Source organism: Entamoeba nuttalli (genome assembly GCF_000257125.1).
Source record: "Entamoeba nuttalli P19 unplaced genomic scaffold asmbl_2860, whole genome shotgun sequence".
In the NCBI taxonomy this organism is placed as follows: domain Eukaryota; phylum Evosea; order Mastigamoebida; family Endamoebidae; genus Entamoeba; species Entamoeba nuttalli.
The window spans coordinates 1-22663 of NW_008575653.1; the positions used below are offsets into that span (position 1 = coordinate 1).

General features: G+C 26.8%; 10 protein-coding genes and 1 non-coding gene across 11 annotated transcripts; 4 read left to right on the top strand and 7 right to left on the bottom strand.

Moving 5' to 3' along the window:
* Positions 1-308: 308 nt before the first annotated feature.
* On the top strand, positions 309-3818 carry ENU1_045130 (diaphanous protein, putative; the record flags this gene model as incomplete). The annotated part of the gene is made up of 1 exon (XM_008857663.1): positions 309-3818. One exon carries the CDS (start codon positions 309-311, stop codon positions 3816-3818), a length of 3510 nt encoding a protein of 1169 aa, XP_008855885.1.
* A 78-nt stretch (positions 3819-3896) lies between these two features.
* On the bottom strand, positions 3897-4307 carry ENU1_045140 (hypothetical protein; the record flags this gene model as incomplete). The annotated part of the gene is made up of 1 exon (XM_008857664.1): positions 3897-4307. One exon carries the CDS (start codon positions 4305-4307, stop codon positions 3897-3899), a length of 411 nt encoding a protein of 136 aa, XP_008855886.1.
* Positions 4308-5068: 761 nt separating this feature from the next.
* On the top strand, positions 5069-6091 carry ENU1_045150 (topoisomerase, putative; the record flags this gene model as incomplete). The annotated part of the gene is made up of 1 exon (XM_008857665.1): positions 5069-6091. One exon carries the CDS (start codon positions 5069-5071, stop codon positions 6089-6091), a length of 1023 nt encoding a protein of 340 aa, XP_008855887.1.
* Positions 6092-6155: 64 nt separating this feature from the next.
* Positions 6156-6693, bottom strand: ENU1_045160 (hypothetical protein; the record flags this gene model as incomplete). The annotated part of the gene is made up of 2 exons (XM_008857666.1): positions 6156-6184; positions 6246-6693. The coding sequence occupies 2 exons, from the start codon at positions 6691-6693 to the stop codon at positions 6156-6158; spliced, it is 477 nt and encodes a 158-aa protein (XP_008855888.1).
* A 793-nt stretch (positions 6694-7486) lies between these two features.
* Positions 7487-8761, bottom strand: ENU1_045170 (transporter, auxin efflux carrier (AEC) family protein; the record flags this gene model as incomplete). Its single annotated transcript, XM_008857667.1, has 1 exon — positions 7487-8761. The coding sequence occupies one exon, from the start codon at positions 8759-8761 to the stop codon at positions 7487-7489; it is 1275 nt and encodes a 424-aa protein (XP_008855889.1).
* Positions 8762-9020: 259 nt separating this feature from the next.
* ENU1_045180 (DNA-directed RNA polymerase III largest subunit, putative) lies at positions 9021-13160 on the bottom strand (the record flags this gene model as incomplete). Its single annotated transcript, XM_008857668.1, has 1 exon — positions 9021-13160. The coding sequence occupies one exon, from the start codon at positions 13158-13160 to the stop codon at positions 9021-9023; it is 4140 nt and encodes a 1379-aa protein (XP_008855890.1).
* Positions 13161-13458: 298 nt separating this feature from the next.
* Positions 13459-14739, bottom strand: ENU1_045190 (protein kinase domain containing protein; the record flags this gene model as incomplete). Its single annotated transcript, XM_008857669.1, has 2 exons — positions 13459-13590; positions 13639-14739. 2 exons carry the CDS (start codon positions 14737-14739, stop codon positions 13459-13461), a joined length of 1233 nt encoding a protein of 410 aa, XP_008855891.1.
* A 79-nt stretch (positions 14740-14818) lies between these two features.
* Positions 14819-14890, bottom strand: ENU1_045200. Its single transcript has one exon. It is a non-coding gene; the product is annotated as a tRNA-Arg (tRNA).
* Positions 14891-15359: 469 nt separating this feature from the next.
* ENU1_045220 (hypothetical protein) lies at positions 15360-16274 on the top strand (the record flags this gene model as incomplete). The annotated part of the gene is made up of 1 exon (XM_008857670.1): positions 15360-16274. The coding sequence occupies one exon, from the start codon at positions 15360-15362 to the stop codon at positions 16272-16274; it is 915 nt and encodes a 304-aa protein (XP_008855892.1).
* Positions 16275-16363: 89 nt separating this feature from the next.
* On the top strand, positions 16364-19324 carry ENU1_045230 (hypothetical protein; the record flags this gene model as incomplete). Its single annotated transcript, XM_008857671.1, has 1 exon — positions 16364-19324. One exon carries the CDS (start codon positions 16364-16366, stop codon positions 19322-19324), a length of 2961 nt encoding a protein of 986 aa, XP_008855893.1.
* Positions 19325-20100: 776 nt separating this feature from the next.
* ENU1_045240 (hypothetical protein) lies at positions 20101-21045 on the bottom strand (the record flags this gene model as incomplete). Its single annotated transcript, XM_008857672.1, has 1 exon — positions 20101-21045. One exon carries the CDS (start codon positions 21043-21045, stop codon positions 20101-20103), a length of 945 nt encoding a protein of 314 aa, XP_008855894.1.
* Between the last annotated feature and the right edge of the window lie 1618 nt (positions 21046-22663).

Sequence of the window (22663 nt, forward strand, 5' to 3'; positions counted from 1 at the left end):
AATTACTCATTATGAAAGAAAAAAGTGAATAAAGAATTAGTCTGAATTGTGTTATTATTAAAAATAGAATAAAAATTGATATAAAGAATAAAATATTAAAACCCATTATTTAAAAAATTTTTTGTTATTCAAGAGGATTTAATCTAATAGAAAAGTATAATATTAGACTATTTTGTTTCAATAAGAATTATCTAGTAAACTCAAAAAAATAGTAAAATTAGACATGAGAAGGTAGAACTTAAAAAAATAAATAATTTAAAGATGAACAAGAAAAAAGATGAAGAAAAAACTAAAAAAAGTAATTATTAATGGATAAGATTCCACATACCTTTAAAGATTGTACACAACCAGTAGAGAATAAAAAATGTGTGTATTGTAATAAAGAAATTAAAAAGAAACAAAAGGCTGTTTATTGTACAGTCTGCAATATTTATTTACATGAAAAGAAGTGTATTGATAAATTCCGTAAAGAACCAACTTCATGTAAGAGACCAATAAAAGTAGAAGTTGAAATGCCACCTGAAGAAGTTGTTCAGCAAAAATTTGCAATTGTTGCTAAAGAAATGAAGATTGATAATCCTGAATTGATTACAATCCCGAACCAATGGAAGTTAGTTCAAGAATATGAAAAGAAACAAAAGAAAGATATTAGAATTCAATTAAATGCTCAAAAGACAGGTAATTGGAGAAATGCTATTACTGACCCTAAATATCTTGCTGATCTTCTTAAGACAAGAGATGATATGGATTTATTAAATGAGATGGTTGTTGTTTTTAGATCATCTTCAGTGTCATTTATTAAGACATTTGTTTCAGTTGGAGGTCTTGCCAATTTAATGGCAATTTATAAAAAGAAAATTGAAGCAGAAAATAGTAATACAGCAATTGATGAAGAGAGAAAATGTTGTGAAGTTCTTAGATATGTTTTTGCTGAAGAAGATGCTACGGTTGCTTTAATTGAAATAGACGGTGGTGTTGAATTATTATTAAAAGGAATGAATTCCAAAAGAATCACACCAGATAATCAATTAGACATTTTGCTAGAAATTACATTAACATCATCTATGGTAGAACATCCAAGTCAAGAAGGATTATATCTTGGAGGAGATGTATGTGTAATGAATGCATTTTCCAACTTAGTTTCTGAAGGAGTTGATATGAAAAAGTTTCTTTCATTTTTCTCATTATTTAGTAAGAGCAAAAGTGAAAAATTTAAACATGCATCCTTAGTTTTAATTAATAATTTAATCGATCAACCTGAATTAGAACATCGTATGGATGTAAGAAATAGTTTCATTGAAATTGGACTTGTTAATGAATTAGAAAATATGAAAAATACTGAATGGATGAAAATAGATAAAATTAAAGATTCTATTAATGACTTCTTTGATAGTTGGGAAGAAGATAAAAAGGAAGTAGAGTCTCGTTTTGATGACCTTAAACAAGTAGTTGATTTTGAAAGTACTAAATCATTAAACAATTATGTTACTGAACAAATGGACAAATTTGAGTGCAATGATATTTTGACAAATGTTCATAAAGAAATATTATTCTTTGCTAAAGTAAAAGATGACAATTTGTTATTAATTAAGAAGATTGTAATTCTTACAGGTATTATAAGGCAAATATCTCTTCAAGTCACTAAGAACAATAACGAAAAATCTAATAAAAAAAAGATTGAGTCTGGAGACAATGAAGAAGAACGAATTAAAATTGATGAAGTCTTTGATAGAATGAAACTTGACTGGGAAAAAGTTACAGTGGACCAATCAATTCTTGAAGACCTTAACAAGAAGAAACAAGACTTAAAAAATTCTAAGGAACAGTTACAAATTACTTTAGAAAAAATCAAAACTATCGAAAAAGAAGTATCGTCAATAGACCAAGAAAATTCTGAGGTTAACAAAGAATTAAATGATAAAAAAGAAAAGATTCAACAAATTGATACGGAAAGTAAAAAGATCAATGACGAAATAGAAGAGGTTAAAAAGAAAATAGAACAAACAAAAAAAGAGTTAGCCTCTAAACCTAAGGGTGTTTCTGTCTCTGGCACTTCTTCTTTAGCTCCACCACCTCCACCCCCTGGAGCAAGTTCAGTTCCTCCACCACCTCCACCCCCTGGAGCAAGTTCAGTTCCTCCACCACCTCCTCCTCCTGGAGCAAGTTCAATTCCTCCACCACCTCCACCCCCTGGAGCAAGTTCAGTTCCTCCACCACCTCCTCCTCCTGGAGCAAGTTCAGTTCCTCCACCACCACCACCTCCAGGAATGCCCGGTATGCCTCCTCCACCCCCTCCTCCAGGAATGCCAGGAATGCCTCCACCTCCTCCAGGAATGCCCGGTATGCCTCCACCTCCTCCTGGTATGCCAGGAATGCCTCCACCTCCTCCTGGTGGATTTGGATTTAGACCAGCTGCACCAGTTATTAACGGATTAGTTGATACTCTCCCAAAACCAAAATCCAAAGTAAAGAACTTCATGTGGCAAAAGATGAATGATAAGAATTTAAGTGGAACATTATTTACTAAGCTAGACACATTAGACAAAACAAAGCAAAAATTAGACCTATCATTAATTGAAGCGGCATTCAAAGTTCCTGAAAAAGTTAAACCAGTAGCAGATGCAACCCCAAAAGAAACTAAAAAACAAGGGCCTATTTGTATTCTTGATGCCAAGAATAACCAAACCTTTACAATTTTGCTTAAAGGGTTTAAGAATAAAACACCCGAAGAGGTTTGTGCAGCCATTAATAGTGTAGACCAAACAGTATTTGAAGAAACTTCAACAATAAAAACTATGTTAAAAGCTCTTGAAGATGCTAAAGAAGAAATTGGACAAGTTGAAGAGCATATTAAAGAAAAAGGAACAGATAATTTAGGAAGTGCAGAGATGTTTGTTCATGCATTAAATGGAGTAAGTAATATCACTCTTAAATTAAATTCATTCCAATCAAAAATGGAGCTTCCAGTTAAATTAGAAGAAGTTGGACCAAATATTAAACATGTTATAAAAGCTTCAAATCAATTACTTGATAGTAAGAAATTTATTCATTTAATGGAAGTTATTTTATTAATGGGTAATTTCCTTAATTCAGGAACAGCAAAAGGTAATGTTGCAGGATTTAAGTTTGAAACTCTTAACAAGACTCTTGATACAAAAACTGGTGATAATAAAAGAACACTTCTTCATATTATTCAGGAATATGCTGCTGAAAAATTAAAAGAAGAAGTAGATGGATGGCAAAATGAAGTTACGGAAATTCCATTAGCGGCAAAAGTTCCTGGTGCTCAATTTGAAAGTGATATCAAATCATTAGAAAAAATGTATAATGACATTCAAACGGCTGTAGGAAAAATCCCTGAGGATGGTTCAAAATTCCATCCAATTATGAAAAAATTCCTTGAAGAAACACGAGGTAAATTAGATGCAGTTGCTAAAGACTTTGCTGAAATGAATGAAATATATAAAAAAGCAATTCAATATATGGCACTTGATATTGCTAAACCACCACCCCCTGAAGAATTCTTTACTACATTATCTACTTTTATCTCCAATTGGAACCGTGTTACAGAAGAAAATAAAAAACTTCAGGCACAAAGAGAAAAAGAAGCTAAAAAAGCTGAGGCTGCTGCTGCTAAAAAGGCTGGTAAAAAGAAGACCTCATTAGCACCTATTCCAGGAGAAGAAGGGAATATGGTTAAAGGACGTAGACAAAACCCATTAGCAATGGAAGCAGCTGCTAGTGTTGGTGGGTTAAAGAAAACTGGCTTTACTTTTAAGAAGAAAACAACAAAAGTTTTAAAGACAATGGATATCTAAAGAAAATAATTTACTTTTCGTTTTAATATTTTATTTAGTATTATCTTAAATATTAACCATAAAAATAATTAACAAAAGTTAATCAATTCCCAATCTTACATTTCTTCTCTTTTGTGAATGTTTTTTGGCTTTTGCTTCTTTTTGAAGCATTGCTTCAATTACTTTTTTTGGAACACCATCCCGCCGTAATTGTTTAATTCGTTTAGCTGAGGTTTTGTATTGATTTGTTTCTTTTCCTTGTTGGACTTGACGTGCACTTAGTACTTTTTTCCCATTAAATCGAGACCCAGTAGCCAGTACGCTTGTAATTTTACTTACTTTATTCTTAAAACGAGCAGCAGGAACTGAAGAGTTTGTGATTTTTGTGAATGACTTCTTTGGTTTTGATTCATTTTTCTTTTTATTCTCTTTTGCTTTGTTTAAAGGGTGTTTTCTTTCTTTGTTTCCTGTTCTTTTTCCCTTTCTTTTCTTGTTGTTGTCCTTTCCCATCTTCTCTTAATTACAATCTATTTTATTTCAAGGTTTTGTTGTTTTTAGTTTTTTTAATAGTTTTTAAATAATATTCTTTTATGAAAAAATCACAAAATTTTTGCTGGGTTTGTTTTAGTTATAAAAGAATATTAAACACACTATATCAAATGGTTGATAATAACTTGTTTGCTGACCAGACTTTATTATATGTTTTGGATATAAAAAATAACAAATGAAACACATAGTTCATGATTTCAATTCAAGTTGTGATTGTTTTATGTATAAGAAGTAAATTTTATATAGTCAAAGAGGTGTATTACTATGTTTATAGATGTTATAAGTATATTATTCATAACCAAACACAATAATAAAATAAATTAATTTTTGATTAAATTTATTAGACAATTATGAAAGAATGTGTTTTGTCTTTCTTTTATTATGGAATTATAATTTATTGTATTAAGACAAACAACTTAATTTAATGTTGTTAACTGTATTTTTAATAAAAAAATTTTGTTCAAACAATACAAACATTGTTTTGTGAACAATAAAAAATCTTAGATTTAACAATAATAATAGTACATATCTTCAAAAGAGGTTATGATAAGTGATAGAAAATAGTGTTAAGTTGAAAATATGAATTATTAAGAATAAGATTTAAATCAAACTTTTTTTGTTTTTTTATTCTTATAAATTCCTTTATGTTTGTTTTAATCTAAAAAGATTCTATCTTGTCTTTTTTGATGACTTTTTAATTGAAATTTATTGGGAAAAACAGTATGACAAACTCTAATGACGTTATATGCATTATTGAAGAGATTACTCAAGTTGTCGTTAAAGGTTTAGTTCAAAGGCACCAATTTCCTTTGTTACAAACACAACGCAATTGTAATGTAAGATGTCCAAGGTTCACAGTTAAGAAAAAAAAATATTTCAAATTTCTTGTTATTCTTTCTACAATTCATGAATTAATACTAGCAAATAAACAATTCACAGTAAGGGAACTTTATTATACTCACAAAGCAATCTTTAAAGATCAGACAGAATTAGAAAATTTAATTGGAGACATCAAGTTACTATTTGGAGTTAATGATTTGAATGTGCTGCATTTAACCCATACCCCACGAGGAATATTATATGGTGAAGTTACACTTGTAACACCTCTTTATGTAATGGACTTTACTAAGAAACTTCAACTACCAATTCTTTCGTCTCCATTTCAATTTATTACTCCTAGTCAAAGGTGTTTTCTTTTAATTGTAGAAAAAGAAGCATTTTTTGAGCGTTTAATCCAGTCTCATTTAATTGACCAATTTCCTTGTATCATCTTGTGTAGTAGGGGATTTCCAGATAACTCAACATTTACTATTGCACATCATTTAACACAAAAATCAAATATCATTCCATGTTGTCTTGTTGATGGTGATGTTTATGGTATTGAAATTTTCTTAACTTTTTTATGTGGTGGTTGGAAAAAGAATAGACTTTCAGGAACATCTAAACAGAGTGATGATGGAATTTCATTATTAAGATGGAGTTTATTAAGACCATCAGACTATAAAGGAGTATCTCCATTGACTAGTCGAGAAAAAATTATTGCAAGTCATATGTTAGAATCAGAAGTAGTTAAATATAATCAAGAAATTGAATTAGAAATTAAAACACTACTCAAAAACAATACCAAAATGGAATTAGATGAGTTAGCCAATACCAATGTATCATTTTTTGAAACAACTATTATTTCGAGTTGTCTCAGTCATTCAACACTTTTTAAAATTCCAACAGATATTAAAAAAAATTAATTCAACATTTGTAAGACAATAATTCTGTCAACAGAAAAAGGGTTGTTTGGACCATTATGTCCATTTAAATCAGTATTATTAATTCCATCATACCTAAAAGATATATTGTAAAAAAATGAATTTTTTACATTAATGTCAGCAATAGAATAATAACCAAATCGCATCCCACCCCAAAATTCACCATTTCCTACTTCAAACAACTTATTAATATCTTTGTCATAAAAACGAATTCCACCTTGTTCTCCTACTTTGGCATTCCATTTTGTTGGTTCAGAAAATCGATTATTTGAATTTAAAACAAAAATGAAATTTTTTTCATCATATATCCACGAATCCATTTTATCAACTGGTTTAGCAAAATAAGCACCAAAACTATTTCCCATTTCATCTATTGTAATAAAATATAAATTTGGTTTATTGAATGTAATTGAATAGAATTCTTTTGCTAGTTTTGAGTCAGTGTTTGAGTCATAGATTATTTCTCCTTTTGACATTGAACTCCATTCTACTAACCATTTTTTATAATTTTTCAATACCTCACTTTGTTCAATAGTAATAACCTCTTTTTTCTGAGGTTGTACTTTACTATTTGTTCCACCCATATATCAATTTTAGTTCTCTTTTCTTTTTTTAATTTTTATTGAACTTTTCATTTCATAAATTTTAATAAATTATGTTTTTGCATGTTTTTTCATGAAAAAATTGATTTGAACTTTTTTGTTTTTATAGATTTTACTCATTATTGGAATTTCCTTAAAATCAGATTCTCATTAATCTATTGGTAACTCTTATTTTTAGAAAAAAGGGAAGTTATAATTTATTTAGCCTAAATTAAGTAAATGAATTATATTCATTGGCTAATTCCCTTAATTCAGTTTTTTTTTTTGAGCTTAGTTTTGTACTTATTTAAAAGTCAAAATAAAAGATAATATACTTTTTTTAAAGAATTACATGAGTTTTAATATACTTTTTTATTATCTTTCTTCTGAGAATATTATAAACGTAAAATTTAATAAATAAATGATTAAAAAGAAATGAAAGGATAAACAGTTAATTATACTTTATAACAAAAATACTTTTACTGTTATAAATCCTGTCAAAAATACCTTGAAAAAAATATTCTACTTAATAAACTAAATGATACTTCTATATTTTTTTTTCTTCACATATAACATTCCCTCAATAATTTTTATTCCTTCTATCAATACATTAAAAAGTAGATTTTTATCAAATTTAAACTCAACAAAAGAATTAACTACAAGAATGGGACATCATAAATAAATTAAGATAACTCTTTCCTATTATAATAGATTTATTAAGATATCTTTTAATTGTTAGTAATAATATTAATTTTATAAAGTTGTATTTAAAAAAAAGTCTGACAAATTAGATTATTTAAGCAAGGATTGAATAGACAATCATAATAGTAACAAAGCATATGAAATTGGTGTAATTTACTATCCCTGAAGAAAATTCAAGATGGGCAACGTTATACTCTACACAATAAATAATATTCACTGATGGTGCTGGACATAAACAACACAATATAACACAAACTCTTGTTATATGTGTTGCAACATTTCCAGTAGAAAGATAAATAGAAAGCCCAACAATAAGTCCAACAGTAATTTTAAAAATAGCGACTTGAAGAACAACTTTGATATATTTTAATGGGATTTTCCATTCAAAGAAAAGACCTAAGATACTATAGGCAAGAAGAGTATTTCCTGAAGCTACAGTTGTAACAACTTTTCTAATTACAAAAGGAACAGGAATGTCACAAAGTCCAACAAGATAACCTAATGGATAGAAATACATTGGAACTGAAGTGAAAATAGATTTTAATATTGTAAAAATTAAATGCTTTTTATCTACAGTAGAAGTTGATCTCTTTTCTTTTTTACTTTTTGTGTCAATAATATTTCTTTCTTTTTCTGTTTGAATAACAACTTGTTGAGAATGACCAATATCTTGAATTTTATCTGGTGTAATTATTGAACCATTTTCTTGTAATTTTGGTGATTTTACGTTAACTGGTGGAGTAGCTGATGACTTCATTCCATAATTTGAAAGAGTATCAATACCAACCGAAATAGAAGGACTTGGTGTGTCTAAAACAATAGAGTGTTCTACTTCAGGAATTATTTGTTTTAATTCTTCGTCTTTTAGTTCTATGTCAATGTCAACTTGTTCTTCGTCTTTAATAGATTTATTAGTATTTTGTAATACAGCATAGATTGGTCTAATAACACAATAACAACAAAAGTCGTTACTTAAATTAAATAAAATTGACATTGAAATAGCATGATCTCCATCTAAAATCTCAAGAATTGGAAATAAGAATAACCCAATATTACAACCTAAGCATCCTCCTAGTCTTTGTATCCAAGGTACTTCAGATTTAAAAATAAACCTAAAGATAATAAAACCTCCAATAGCTAAAACTATTTCATATATACATCCTGCCATAAAAACAACCCATGCATCAGAGTCTAATGAATGTTGATTAATAAGTGCTTTTAATACAATGCAAGGTAATGCCATATTAAATACAACTTTCATAAGTAATCCACTATGTTCCCTAATAACTCCACGATACCAAATAATTTTAATAATAAAAGCTATAGTCATAATAAAAATTAACATTCCAAATTGATCAGCAATTCCCATTCTTTGTTTAATCCATTCAAGATGGAGATTACAGGGTTTTGGGAACTATTACTAACAATCTAAACTAAAAACAACACTAAGCTTCACTTACTAATTGCAAATTGCTGACTCACCATCTCAACCCTTTAGATTCTATTTTTATTTTTACTTCCATTTCTTCTGTTTCCTCTTATTTTTGTTTGATTTATGTTTTTATTTATAAAAAAAAAAACAAAATGAAAGTTTAAAAAACTCCAATCATTTAATGTAAAATGTTCTTTTAAAAAAGTGGGTCATATTTCCTTTGTAAGAAAATTGGTTTTGGTGGGTCATAGAGGATCTGCATTAATCCAGTTCCAAGACCTACTTGATTACCAACAATAATACTTTCAGAAACCCCTTTAATTTCATCTTTTCTAGAATGGACAGCAGCATCAAACAAATGATCATTAGTACGTTCAAATGAAGCAAAAGTAAATACAGAATCTTTCATTTTAGAAATACCATATCTTGTAATTCCTAATATAACTCCTTTAAATGTCATTAAATCAGACAATAATAACAAATGTCTTACGTCAATAGATAAACCATATGCATCCATAACATTTTTAATTTCTGAAATAATAGTACTTCTAGCAGCTTCAATGCCAAGTACTTTTTCTACAACAGCAATATGGTTAGATGTAGTTTCTTCTCCAATTACTCCCGGAGTACCCATTACTTTTAATAATTCACTTCCTTCAACTAATAATTCAAATGAACCTTTATTTTTATTAATAACAGCTCTACCAGTATTTTCAATTCCACAAACAATAACTTCTAATAATTGATTTCTTAATGAATTCAATGCAAATAACAATGAAGTACTGGATTTATCTACATAAACTCTTAACTTTTGTTTATTTCTTATAATAACTTGGTTATCTTTTAATTTTAACCCACGATAATTTAATAACACATCTTGAACTTTTTCAATAGTACATTCTAATTCTAATTGTTTAATTGTTTCAAAGTCTAATTTTACTGATATATATGCTTCAGCTGGTTTAAATACAATTTTAACTGATTTAGCAATTTCTTTTAATCGAGTAGCTTCAATCCTTCCTTTAACAATTCTTGCTGACGTTACGTCTTGTGAATTAACTAATTTGGCAGTAACAATTGGTGTTTGAATTTTTTTACTTGCATTAATAATTTCTTTAATACGTGGTACTCCAAGAGCAATATTCATTGACGCTACACCTGCAAAGTGGAATGTCTTTAACACCATTTGTGTTGATGGTTCACCCATAGATTGTCCAGCCAATGCACCAACAGGTGTACCAGCTTCACAAACACTTCTGAGACCTTTTTCTTGACAAATAGAAATAAAATCTTTTAATGTTTGAATAGTAATTCCACATAATCCATGTTGAGCATTTTCTTGACTATAATGATTATAAACCTCTGTCATTTCTTCTTTTTTCTCTTTTAAAAATGTTTCTATTTGTTGTTTCCATAATTCTGAAACAATTTTTGTTTGACTAATTATTGCATTATATTCTTTATCAAAACTTTCTGGTGTAATATATTCATCATCCGGTTTTTGGTTTTGTTGTAAATTCGATAAAACAGATTCCAAATTAATTGGATATTTATCACTTTCTACTTTTAATGGATCTAATCCATCATCTCCATACTTAAATTCAATAACTGTTAATGATGCACTTCTAACTGTTCCATCATAATGAACATGTAAATCTTCTAATGCTTTCATTAATCTTCTTTGCATATAACCAGTTTCTGCAGTCTTTACAGCAGAATCTACTAACCCTTCTCTACCACCCATAGTATGGAAGAAAAATTCTGTAGCATTTAATCCTGTAAAGAATGAATTTTTTACAAATCCTTTTGCCTGTGGGGTTCTTGAATGTAATGCAAAATGAGGTAAAGAACGTGAAATAAAACCATCGGAAACTCTTCCACCATTAACTGTTTGTTGTCCAACACATGCAATCATTTGAGAGATATTAATAACAGACCCTTTACTTCCAGACAATGCCATAACTAATGGAGAATTATCAGATTTTAATTCTTCAATACATCGTTTACCAGCTCTTTCTCTGATTTGAGATAATTCATTATTTAGTAAAGCCTCTAATGTTTGTTCTGGTGTTGAACCAGCTTGAACTTCTTGTTTACCACTTTTATAATCTTCAATAAATTGATCACATTTTTTATATCCTTCACTTACTAATTCTTCTTTCATTTGAGTTAAATCTGCAGATGGTGTAACGTCTGATATTCCAATAGAAAATCCATAATCTCCAAGAAATCTTGCACAAAATCTTGAGATATGTGCCATAATTTTAGCACTTTCTAACGTTCCATAGTCTCTTAAAATTAAATGGAATAATCCTGTTTTATTACCAGACCCAATAATTGATTTTTCTATTTGACCACATAATAATTGACTATTCTTAAAACAAATCCATCCATCTTTAACACACATCCATTTTCCTTCTTTACTATACAATTTACTTGGTACATCTAATGAAATATTAACTCCTTCATGTTTATTTGGTTTTAATGCTAACCCATACAATTGTTTTCCAGTCCATAATTTTTTTGGTTTTAAATATGCTGGTGTTGGAAGATCAATTTCTGTTCCTGCATTATGGAACCAACATGCCCATTGCATCATATCTTCTTCTTCAATAACAAAATCTTTACTTGTAAGAAGATATGATGTAGTAAGAAAATCTTGTGTTTCGGCAATAATCATTTGACCAGTTCTTGGTGTTTGAAGATTCTTTGCTGAATGCATTAACATTAAACATTCAGCTCTTGCTTCTTCTGTTTGTGGCACATGTAAATTCATTTCATCTCCATCAAAATCTGCATTATATGGTGTACATACACATTCATTAAAACGTAAAGTTCTCCAAGGAAGAATTTTTGCTCTATGACACATAATACTAATTCTATGTAATGAAGGTTGTCTGTTGAATAATACAATATCATTATCTTCTAAATGTCTTTCAACAATATCACCAATTTTTAAATCTTTAGCAAACTTTTCTCTCATTTCTAATTTAATACACATAGATCTTCTTAGTCCATCAGAACCACCAATAATACTATTACATCCTGGATAATTATTAGACCCATTAATGACTAATTGTCTTAATTTATCAATATTATGTTTAGTTACTCTTTCTGGATATGTTAATTTTACTGCCATTAATTTAGGAACTCCAATTTGTTCAATGTCCAAGTTAGGATCAGGTGAAATAACTGTTCTTCCAGAAAAGTCAACTCTTTTACCCAACAAATTTCCTCTAAATCTACCATGTTTTCCTTTTAATCTTTGACATATTGCTCTTAATGGTTTTCCTTTATCATCACAACCTGGTAATTCAGAATTAATAAACATTGACACTGCAACTGTTAATTGATCCCATGAATCATAATATTGATATGGTGAAGCTCCTCTCTTAATCATTTCTTTAATTCTATCATTACATTCCATAATTTCTTTTAATTGTGTTGTTAAGTCATCTTCATTTGAAGCATTTCCACCATCCATAGCAACGGATGGTCTAATAGCAATAGGAGGAACTGGAACAGAAGTTAAAATCATATTCTCTGGTGGTGCATTATCTGGATCAAAATCCATTGTTTCTATATCTTCTCTTATAAGACTTCTGAATATTGAAAGAACTTTTCTTGGATCAAGGTCTTCTTGTGCATTATTAACAAATGCATTAATGTCTTTATCAAGTTTAATTGATTCTTCAAATCCATCATAAAATTCATTCATTTCAGTAATAGTAGGATCTCTATGATATTTATCATGAACAAGTCTTAAATTACCATATTTTTTAATACTTCCATTAATAGCATTACAATGAGGACAACTATTATAATGTTTTCTACATTGTGCAATTAATGCTCTTACAAGATAAGTACGTGCAACAGTATCTGTTTTTTTATTTCTCATTCTTCTTAAATAGAAATCACGTTCTTCATTAGTTAAAAGAATTCTATTACAATTTTTACAAACACATTGTAATACTTGAATAATTGGTCTAAAGAATCCAATATGAAATACTGGTAATTCTAAATTAATTACAGCAAAATGTCCACTACATTCTTCTATCCTTTTACCACATGTTTCACAAACACTTAATGAATCACAAACACCTAGTCTTCTATCAAGAACACCATTAGGATTTGGTTTTCTTGTATTTGGTTGAAACAAAAAATGTTCAGTAACTTCAAATTCACTTTCTCGATTCATTTCTTCTTGACTAAACATAGTAAATTGAATATCACATACTTTACCAGGTCTTTCTGATGGACCAACAAATTCAATATTTTCTTTATCAATTTCAATCTTTCCAACACCCTTAAATTGACGTGTTTTTCCTTTACTCATATCAATACTGATTTCTTTCTTAGTTTTTTTTCCTTTTTATTTTATTTCTTCTTTTCTTTTGTTATGTTTCTTTCATTATTCATTAGAATATTACCTACTCTTTATTAAAAAACATTCTATTTAACCACAAATTTGAGTCTTAATCTTTTTTGTTTTTTTTTTATAATTTTGTTTTAGGGTTAAAATATATTAAAAGTATTATTTAATAATAAACTTTTAATATAATTAAAGTTTGATGTATCACTAAACTTAAAAATTTAAAATTATGAATATTAGATGTTATTCAAACAATCAACAATTACAAAATGGAGGTTTGAAGATCAGTTTTAGGACATAAAGGATGTTCAAATTTATAGCTATATACTGACATACTTTTTGTGAATTTTGGTTGAACACGTAAAGAATCAAAGAAAGGATGGTAAAGTAAATCCTAATAAAATGAACAAATATTTACTAAATAAAAGAAATAAATACAAACACCTAATCCCCAATAAGTACCTTTTATATTTTTTAAATATTTTTTAAAATCTGTTAATAATTTTTTATCTTCATTAAGCGTTTTTGATTGAATGTAATTAAATCCTTGTAGTGATTCACAAAATTTTAGACGATCAACATATTCATCAAATAATTCTTGACCTTTTCCTATTATTTCTCCATCAACCTGTATTCTTGAAGAGCCAAAATCACATATTTTTACTACAGCAATTGAGGTTTTCCATGCACTATTATCAAATGGATTAAAATAATAATGGTCTTTCTTTGCTTTATTTATCATTATATTATTTGCATGTAAGTCATTATGCATGAAAGATAATTCTTTTTGTCCAATCATTAAAGCCCAAATAACTTGAAAAATTATTTCTTTAACTTCTTGCATTTCAAATAATTCTCGTTTTGATATTGATTTTCTTTTCGCAAATGTCATTTCCGCATATTCCATAATAAATGAAATTTTTTGTTCTGAGTCTCCTTGACGTTCAGATTCATTTACAAATGATTTAAACCATTGGTACATATAAATAAAATTATTACAATATCGTTTTGTCATTAATTTTGCTAAAGCTTTAAATATTCTACATTCGGCATATGATGTTTCTTGAAAATCTCGAGGTTTTTTAATTATTTGAGTTTTCATTGCAACTTTTTCTGGTTTCGTAGAAACAGATAATTTTTGGTTATATGTTCTTACAGTATTAATTGGGCTTAACGGTTGACTTCTTTTTCTTTGTACTCCATTTTGTCGTTCCATTGCTACAATACTTTGTCGTGATAATGGAACATCAAACCCTTCTGATTCAATTTTACTTTTCTCAAATAAATAAACAGTATTTGATGGTCTTGAACGTTGTCGTTGTGGTGGTGCTTGAATTACTGAAAGTGACTGACGAAGTGGTGGTTGAAGAGAAGGTCTAAGAGATACACGAGGAACATCAAACTCTTTTTTAACTTCAGCAACGAAAACAGTTCCAAATTTTCCATGTGCTATTTCATTTCCAACACTAATTCCATCATTTTGTATGTATGAAGTTTCTGGTATGTCAAAGAGTTGTGAAACGGTTCTTCGTGAAGTTGACATATAACTGTTAAAATGAAAAATTTATTTTTTTTTTCAGGGTTTTCATTTTTATTATTCTTATTTTAAAAGAAGAAAAAAACGGTCGTTGTGGGGGTCGAACCCACGGCCTTCTCCTCCGGAGGGAGATGCGCTTCCACTGCGCTAAACGACCTTTTATCTATACATATGAAATAAATAATCAATAGAAAAATATTAATAAAATAATAATCATTAATAACAAAAATGTTTTATTTCTCATTCATTATAAAAATAGAATTAGTACAATTTGTATTATTAATAAATATCGTTCTTATGAAAAGAAATAACATTATTATTAGTTAAATAACAAGAGAACTTGAATTAAGAATGAGGTGAATAAAAATTGAGATTGAACTGATATTCACGACACAAACAATAGAAATTAGAAAAAAGAAATGGTTAATATAGTAAAGTATAGAAAAAAATAATAAAGAATGATTAATGTCATGAGGAAAAAAGAATGAAAAAGAATCTACTTTTTGTGAAGGAAGGTAAACATACTACAAAAGTTTCTCATTGGAATGTCTTTTCATATCAAAATAAAAATAAGAAACTATAAAAAGGAGAGAAAAAAAATCTCGAAAGTGTTGAAAAGAAAAGTAATGGTTAATACTACATTATTAATTCAAAAATATCATGAATTACTTAATTCAAATAATGCTACTACTGCTGATTTAGAAAGATATCATGACTTATTAATTAATAGTTATTGTTATGGAAATAAGAGTGAGGCATTTAAGGCTTTATTAAACCACAACATTCCAACAGAATTAGAAATTGTTTTTGCTGATGCTTATAATATTACAAAAGAAGTAGTTAAATTTAGAAGTTTTCTTCAACCTGGAATAAATTCAGTTAATTTACTTGAAAGTCTTACTGAAGATGATTTACCATTTATTATAACTAACCTTCCTGATGATATACAAATGAATTTATTATTAGGAATTGTAGAAAATAAATATAGACATGAGAGATTTGCTGAAGCTGTTTTAAATTTTTGTTCACCTAATTGTATTGAAAGAATTAATAAATATCGATCTACTATTGATAATATACCATTATTATCAAAAATCTATAAAAAAGTTAGTTTTCTTGGTCAAGCATCAAATCAGTCTGAATTTAAAATACTTAGAAAAACACTTAGGGGAAAGAAAAATATTACTATTGTTGTAGAAAACCAAAATGGTTTTAGTCTTGGTTGTTATATTAATAATCTTCCAACTTTAATTAAGAAGACTATGAAAAGTAATTGTTCTGTTTTAAGTCTGAAAGGAACTTGTGGTAAAATTGAAGAAAATACAATAAAACAAACAGGTATTATTACTTTAAATAATGGTAAATTGGAATTAAAAAATTGTTTTAAAATTGAGCCTAAAGAAGACCATTTAACTTTTACTTATAATGGTCATTTCGAAGACTCCTTCAATGATGTTTCAACATTTGGATATTCTCAATTTGGTTTTGGTTTAGAAGGGGCAGAAGTGCCATGTATAGTAAAATGTTATTCAACATATTAATTTAAATTTTGTTTTTATTAAAAATTTTGTGTTAATTTCCTTGAAAAAATAAAAATTTGAACTTAAAAAGAAAAAGTGTTTTTAAATAAATGCAGTCAGAAATAAATGATTTGATACAAGTAATTAATACTCAAGTAACATATCCATCTTTATCAACAACTTCACCATTATGTGGAGTTACAAATGACTGTACTATTTTTTATACATATGAAAATAATGAGTTAATAGCATATAATATTTGTTCTAATACTGATCAAAGTGTATGGAAGAAAAGGAGCTTTCTTTTAAATCAAGTTCTTCAAGTTGTTCCATGTGGTGTTTTTATACTTGCTATACAGTCTAAAACCCCTTCATTATATTGTGGTTCTGAATTGTGCGTATTTAATTTAGAGTTAAACATTACTTATGGTCATGCCCTTAGAATTCAACCCGAAGTTATGTCAAATGCTTTTATGGATGAAGATGGTTTTATTAACATTATTATTGCTGATTATCCTTGTTGTCTGAATCTTATACAAATTGATGTGAGTGATAGTAGAAAATTACCGAAAATTACTACTCTAATATGTAAAGATTTTTGTTCATTTGAAGACAAATGTGGATATTGTGAATATTATTTTAAAGCTAAATATTCAGATAGTTGTTTTCCTCCTTTTGATAAAGAATTAAATATTAAATCTAGTCATATTAAGTCAATTCACTTTGAAGCAAATAACTTTATTACTGTTGCATTCGACAATGGTTTTGTCAGTAGATTATTCTTTGATAAAGAGAAAAATGAATGTGAAATGGTGTTGAGTGGGTTTTTATGCGAAGACTATATTTGTTCTCAAGTTGTAGAGTCTTTAAATGGTTTTATGTTAGTGTTTCAAGGTAATTCTAATCAATCTGTGATTTATTTCTTTAAGTCCAATAATCTAAAAGAATGTTCATTAATTAAACCAATAAAAATGAATCAAAAAACTGTGAATGCTTTAGTGCTTCGTTCTATCCATGATGTTGAGAAATTATATGCTGTTCAATTTATTCAAAGTAGAATGGCTCAACCAAATAAAAAAGAAGAAGTTTCAATGGAGTATTCAGTTACTACTATTGTTTACAGTCTTAATGGAGAGGTAATGAAAGAAATAGCACCAGTTTCTTACTCTTATTCAGGAGAACATATTCAATTTCAAACGAATTTTATTTGGTATCGAGAACGATTTAGTTCATATGGACTTTTTCCTAATACTGAGAATTTAATACCATCGTATTCAGTATGTACTTTAATTCATGATTTTAGTAATGTTACTACTTCAATTAACGAAATTTGTATAACATCAGAAAGATTTGAAGTTTGTAGAAGAGAAATACAAATGTTACCAAAATTAATAATTAGAAAAGAAGAATTTTTAAGAGCAGAGGATATATCATACCATAATATTTATTGTTCGGAATTTAATTTAAAAAAATTTAATTTATTAAGAACACAAGAAGGAATTGAACAAGTAATGAATATAATTTACAAATTCGACTTTTTTGATTTTGTATTAACTGAATTAAGAGATTCATTTAATAATAAAGCTGTTGATGAACATTGTATTAAATATTTAACTCAAAGTGTTATTAATGCATATCTTTCAAGTTCAAAAACAGTTTTATGTCTTTTATCAGAATTAATAAAACAAGACAAACATGCATTATTAGCAGGAATGGAAAAAATTCATAGAACATATTCACAAATAGTGACATATCTTGAACTTGTTCATAGTGAAGAATATTTAAACGATATTAAAATCAAATTGAGAAGTATTGATATATTTAAACCATTTATTGCTCAAAACAATATTCAATTTGAAGAGCCATTAAATTTTATGCCAACAATAGTTAATATTATTAATAGAAAAGTGTTTAATGGAATGAAATTTAAAAATGATTTATTTTCTGCATTTATATATTCATTTGAACATGATATTTCTATTGGAATATTATTTTATCTTTATACTATTTGTTGTGGAGAATCAAATTATATAAATATTAAAGAAATTAAAAGAGCATTTAATTTATCATTGTCAGATGGAGATAGAATCTTTTATGATGATATGAGAAATTCTGATGAATTAAAAATGAAGTTATTTAATGGAAGTAAACGTTTTGATTCTTTAAAATTGATTTTTGATAAATTTTATTCAATTGATTCATCTCATAATACCGTTCTTATTATTTCAAAACCTACAATGAATAATTTATTATTAAGACAATGTATAGAGGATGTTGCTGAAGGTTTTGCTGAATATTGTCATAACCAATTAATAGAACTTACAGTCATCAATGAGAAAAATGGATTTTCAAGAAGTGTATTAAGAAATAGACCAAGTGAACTTATTCAAAAAGAAAAAGATGATGATGATACAATTGATAGAATGAAAAATTTTTTTGCTCTTGGAATGCATCAACTAATGAATACTGAAAATGGAATTAAGGCAATAATTACTTGTGGAACTTATCTTAAAAAATTTAAAGATACTTTTTCTGTTGTTAAACAGTATTTAGATAAAATAAGATACACCCAAGACGATATTAATAAATTAGACTACATGATTCCTGAAGATATGAGAACATATATTCAATTAGACAATGCTCCAACTGATAAAATAATATTATCAAATGAATTGATTAATTATTTATTTGAAGAATCATATCATTTACAACGCATTATTGAATGTTATGATGCTATTAAAAATACTCTTTGGAAAGAATGTTTAATTTATCATACTATGTTATCAAGAAATCCTCAACATGTGTTGACATTATTTTCTATTCTTATACACGATAAAAATGAAAATGGTATTAAGAACGTTGTATTATTGTATTTGTATTGTTCTATTGATCTTTTTAAAGACGACGAAGAGTCTTTTGTCATAATACAAAATGAATTTAAGAAGTATGGACGTCTCTTTAACAAAGAAATAACTCTTCTTTTGAAAACTAAACAAGACACATTTTCTTCTCTTAAAGCTGAATATCAAAATTTATGGAATCAAAAAATTGAACATTTCATCGGAAGATAAATTTGAAACAATTATTTAATTTTATTTGAATATTTGGTCATTTTTTCTTTGTTTAAAAAAAATCATTTTTGTTTTTTTCTTTCAGTTTAATAATATTCTTTAATTTAAACAGAAATAACAATACGTAAATAATAGTCTAATGATATTAAAAGTCTCACATTAATTGAACTTAATAAACAACAAAACATTCTTTAACATATTAGTCAATAATAAAGAAGGTTTTAATATGAAATAAATAGAAATAAATAGCAATTAAACAGTGAAGCAATAAGATATTTTATATAATTATTTAATACCTTAAAACACAAAATAAATTATAAAACATTTATGAAAGAAGTCGTATTAAAAACATACAACTTTCAAAATAAAGAAAATAAAGGTGTATTTTGTTCTAATAAAATAAACAGAACAATACAACAACAATACAAAAATAATAATTACAAGAATCAGTAAAGTGATAGGTTATATTTGTTTTTAGATATTTTATTAAACTTGAAAAATCATTAATAAAGTTTATAAAAAATAAAAAAACGAAAAATCATTTTCTTTTATTGTAGTTGGAATGAAAGAATAATTCTAAATGTTATTAACGGTAAATATAACTTGATTCCTAACTGAATAATAAAACACAAAATAAAAGAGTCTTTTCCTGAAAATTAATTTCAATTTTAGTTATAAAATAAAAGTTTAAATACCTATGAATTTAATATAGCACTTATGACAATAAATAAAGAAAATAACATAAAACACTGTAACTGTAACTAAACTATCGCGAATTATATTTTAAGATATCCAGTTAGTTTATGTCTAAGCACAGGAGAACATAAGGAATTTCTCTCAATCAAAACCTTATTTCTTTTATCTAAAATACATCCGTCCATAACATCAAACCCAATTCTTTGACTAATAGTCTCGATTGTAACATTAAGTTCATCAAGTCTATGCGTATAATATAGATAATTATTTAAAGCTTGGTCAGTACCCCATTTTTCAATTTTATCTTTAGGACAGTGCTGCTTGAATAATTCACAGTATCTCTTGACTTTTTGTACATTCCCTATAACAATACCTACATTGACTATTCTTTTTCTTTCTTTTCTTAGTTGATTTGCAAGTCCTTTTCCAAAAGTGTTAACAAACCATTTGTAATTTAATTTTTGGGTATAGTCAATACATTGGATTGTCCCATTTCCTTTACCACTGCACTCATTAGTAAGCACCAACTCATCTGGTCTAATAGTAGCAAATCCATCAGCAAACCACATAACATCTCTAAAATCTGTAATTGCAACTCTATCAAACTCTCCTCCGTGTTGATTTAAATATTCAAGTAGCTCAAAAAAACGATAAACAGCGGCATTACAAACTTGGTTATATTTTAATTCTTTTTTTCTTCTAATAACATCAACATTAAAACTTTTCATAAGTTCAACAAATCCATTTGGTGCTTCACCATACAATACTAAAACTTTCTTAACATTTGGTATTCCAGATTTGAGAATTGACATAGTTTTGACAATTGTTTCTCTTTGTTTAATCCACATATCTTGACTTTTAAAATACATAGCCCAAAATACCAAATCTCTTTTGTTATTTGGTTTGTATCTAAAAATATCTTGGCACTTTCCGTTATAAAGAAACTTAGAAATGTCTATTACTTCATTCTTAAATGTTGGCTGAACAAAAAATTTTCTATAATCAATACTAGAGTTTCCTTCCATATAATTTTTTATAATTATTTTTTTATTGGATCTGAACATAACAAAGAAAAGAGAAGATAACACAAACAATAAACAACCAGCAAATACAGTAAAATCTATTTTCATATAATTAATTAGGTTTATGTTACTTAAAAGTTCTTAACACTAGAATGTGTGTATTTTGTTGAGTTAAGTTTTTTACAATTGTCTTAGTAAAAAGAAATAATATAAAATTTAGATAATAAATAAATAATAAAGTATGAATAGAATTTTTATTTTTTCTTCCTTGCTCAGCTGAGACTAATCATATCCTTGAGTTTTTATTAAAAGAGTAATTTCTTTATTTTACCTATTCCTTAAATTTTTGACCTGGAACATGAATAAATATTGTAATTTCTTTTATTTAAACTATTATCGTTTCAATACTCTTTTTTATCTTCTTATTTGATTGTTACTTTAATTTTGAATATCTTTCTTCATTTTTATTTTATGATTAATTATTTATTTCATTATCATTATTGTATTATGTAGTTTTTCAATTATTATTAACAACATCAAATAAACATTTTCATTTGATATTATTCATTCATAATATTATACTGCATTCTTTACGATATTAACTAGTACATTTATTATTCAAATATAACATCATAATTATATAATAACTAGGATATTTGAGGATTGAATTTGTATTAATATTTATGCGTGTTTCTGGTATGCAATCTTTATTTCATAGTTCAAAAATCAAATCATAAATGAAAATAATTTGATTGTTTTAAGTAATGAATTGGTGTTATTTATTCATATTCAATTTGAGTTAATTATTCTTTCTTCGTGCTTTGTTAAATATATTATTTTAAAATGATTCAATATCGACTAATATTTTTATTAAAGTACTCATTTAATTAATCTTTTTTTAATTTGATTTTATTAAAAAAATGATGATTTATCATTATTTTTATTGGTTATTCATTTTATTTGTTATATTTATTATTATTTCATTTTTATATTTAAATATTATTCCTTCTATTTTAATATGAATTTAGACTATTTATTTATGATTTATATTTATAATGAATATTTTCATTCAATGTTGATTATTGATGTTATTTTTATCACTTTGAATTTCATATCATTTTTGAATTATCATAAATTGAAAATGATGTATCTTTATTTAATAAGAAATTAATTACCATTTGTATTTCTGCATTTCACTTTTATACTTGTTATTATACTATTCATTCTATTAATTGAAGAATTTATTATTATAAATTTCTTATAATATCGTTTGTTCTTTCATTTTTATTTATTTTTTGATGAATAACTAAATGAAAGTAATAAAGAAGAATAAATGTGATACATTATTTTCTCAATAATTTTATTCTGACTCAAAATAATAAAATTTTATTTCGAACAAAACATTAAATAGAATAATACATTAAAAACAATATATCAAAATCAAGTACGAATAGAAGGGTATTTCATGAGGAAAATGTGAAATAAATATTATTTGTGCAAGTATAAAATTATAAAAAAAAGAAAAGAAAAAATTTTTAAAAGAATTAAAAAAAGGATAAGTAAATACAGAGAGTAAAAAATAAAAAGAGAGAATAAAATAGAAATATGAAATAGAAGAATT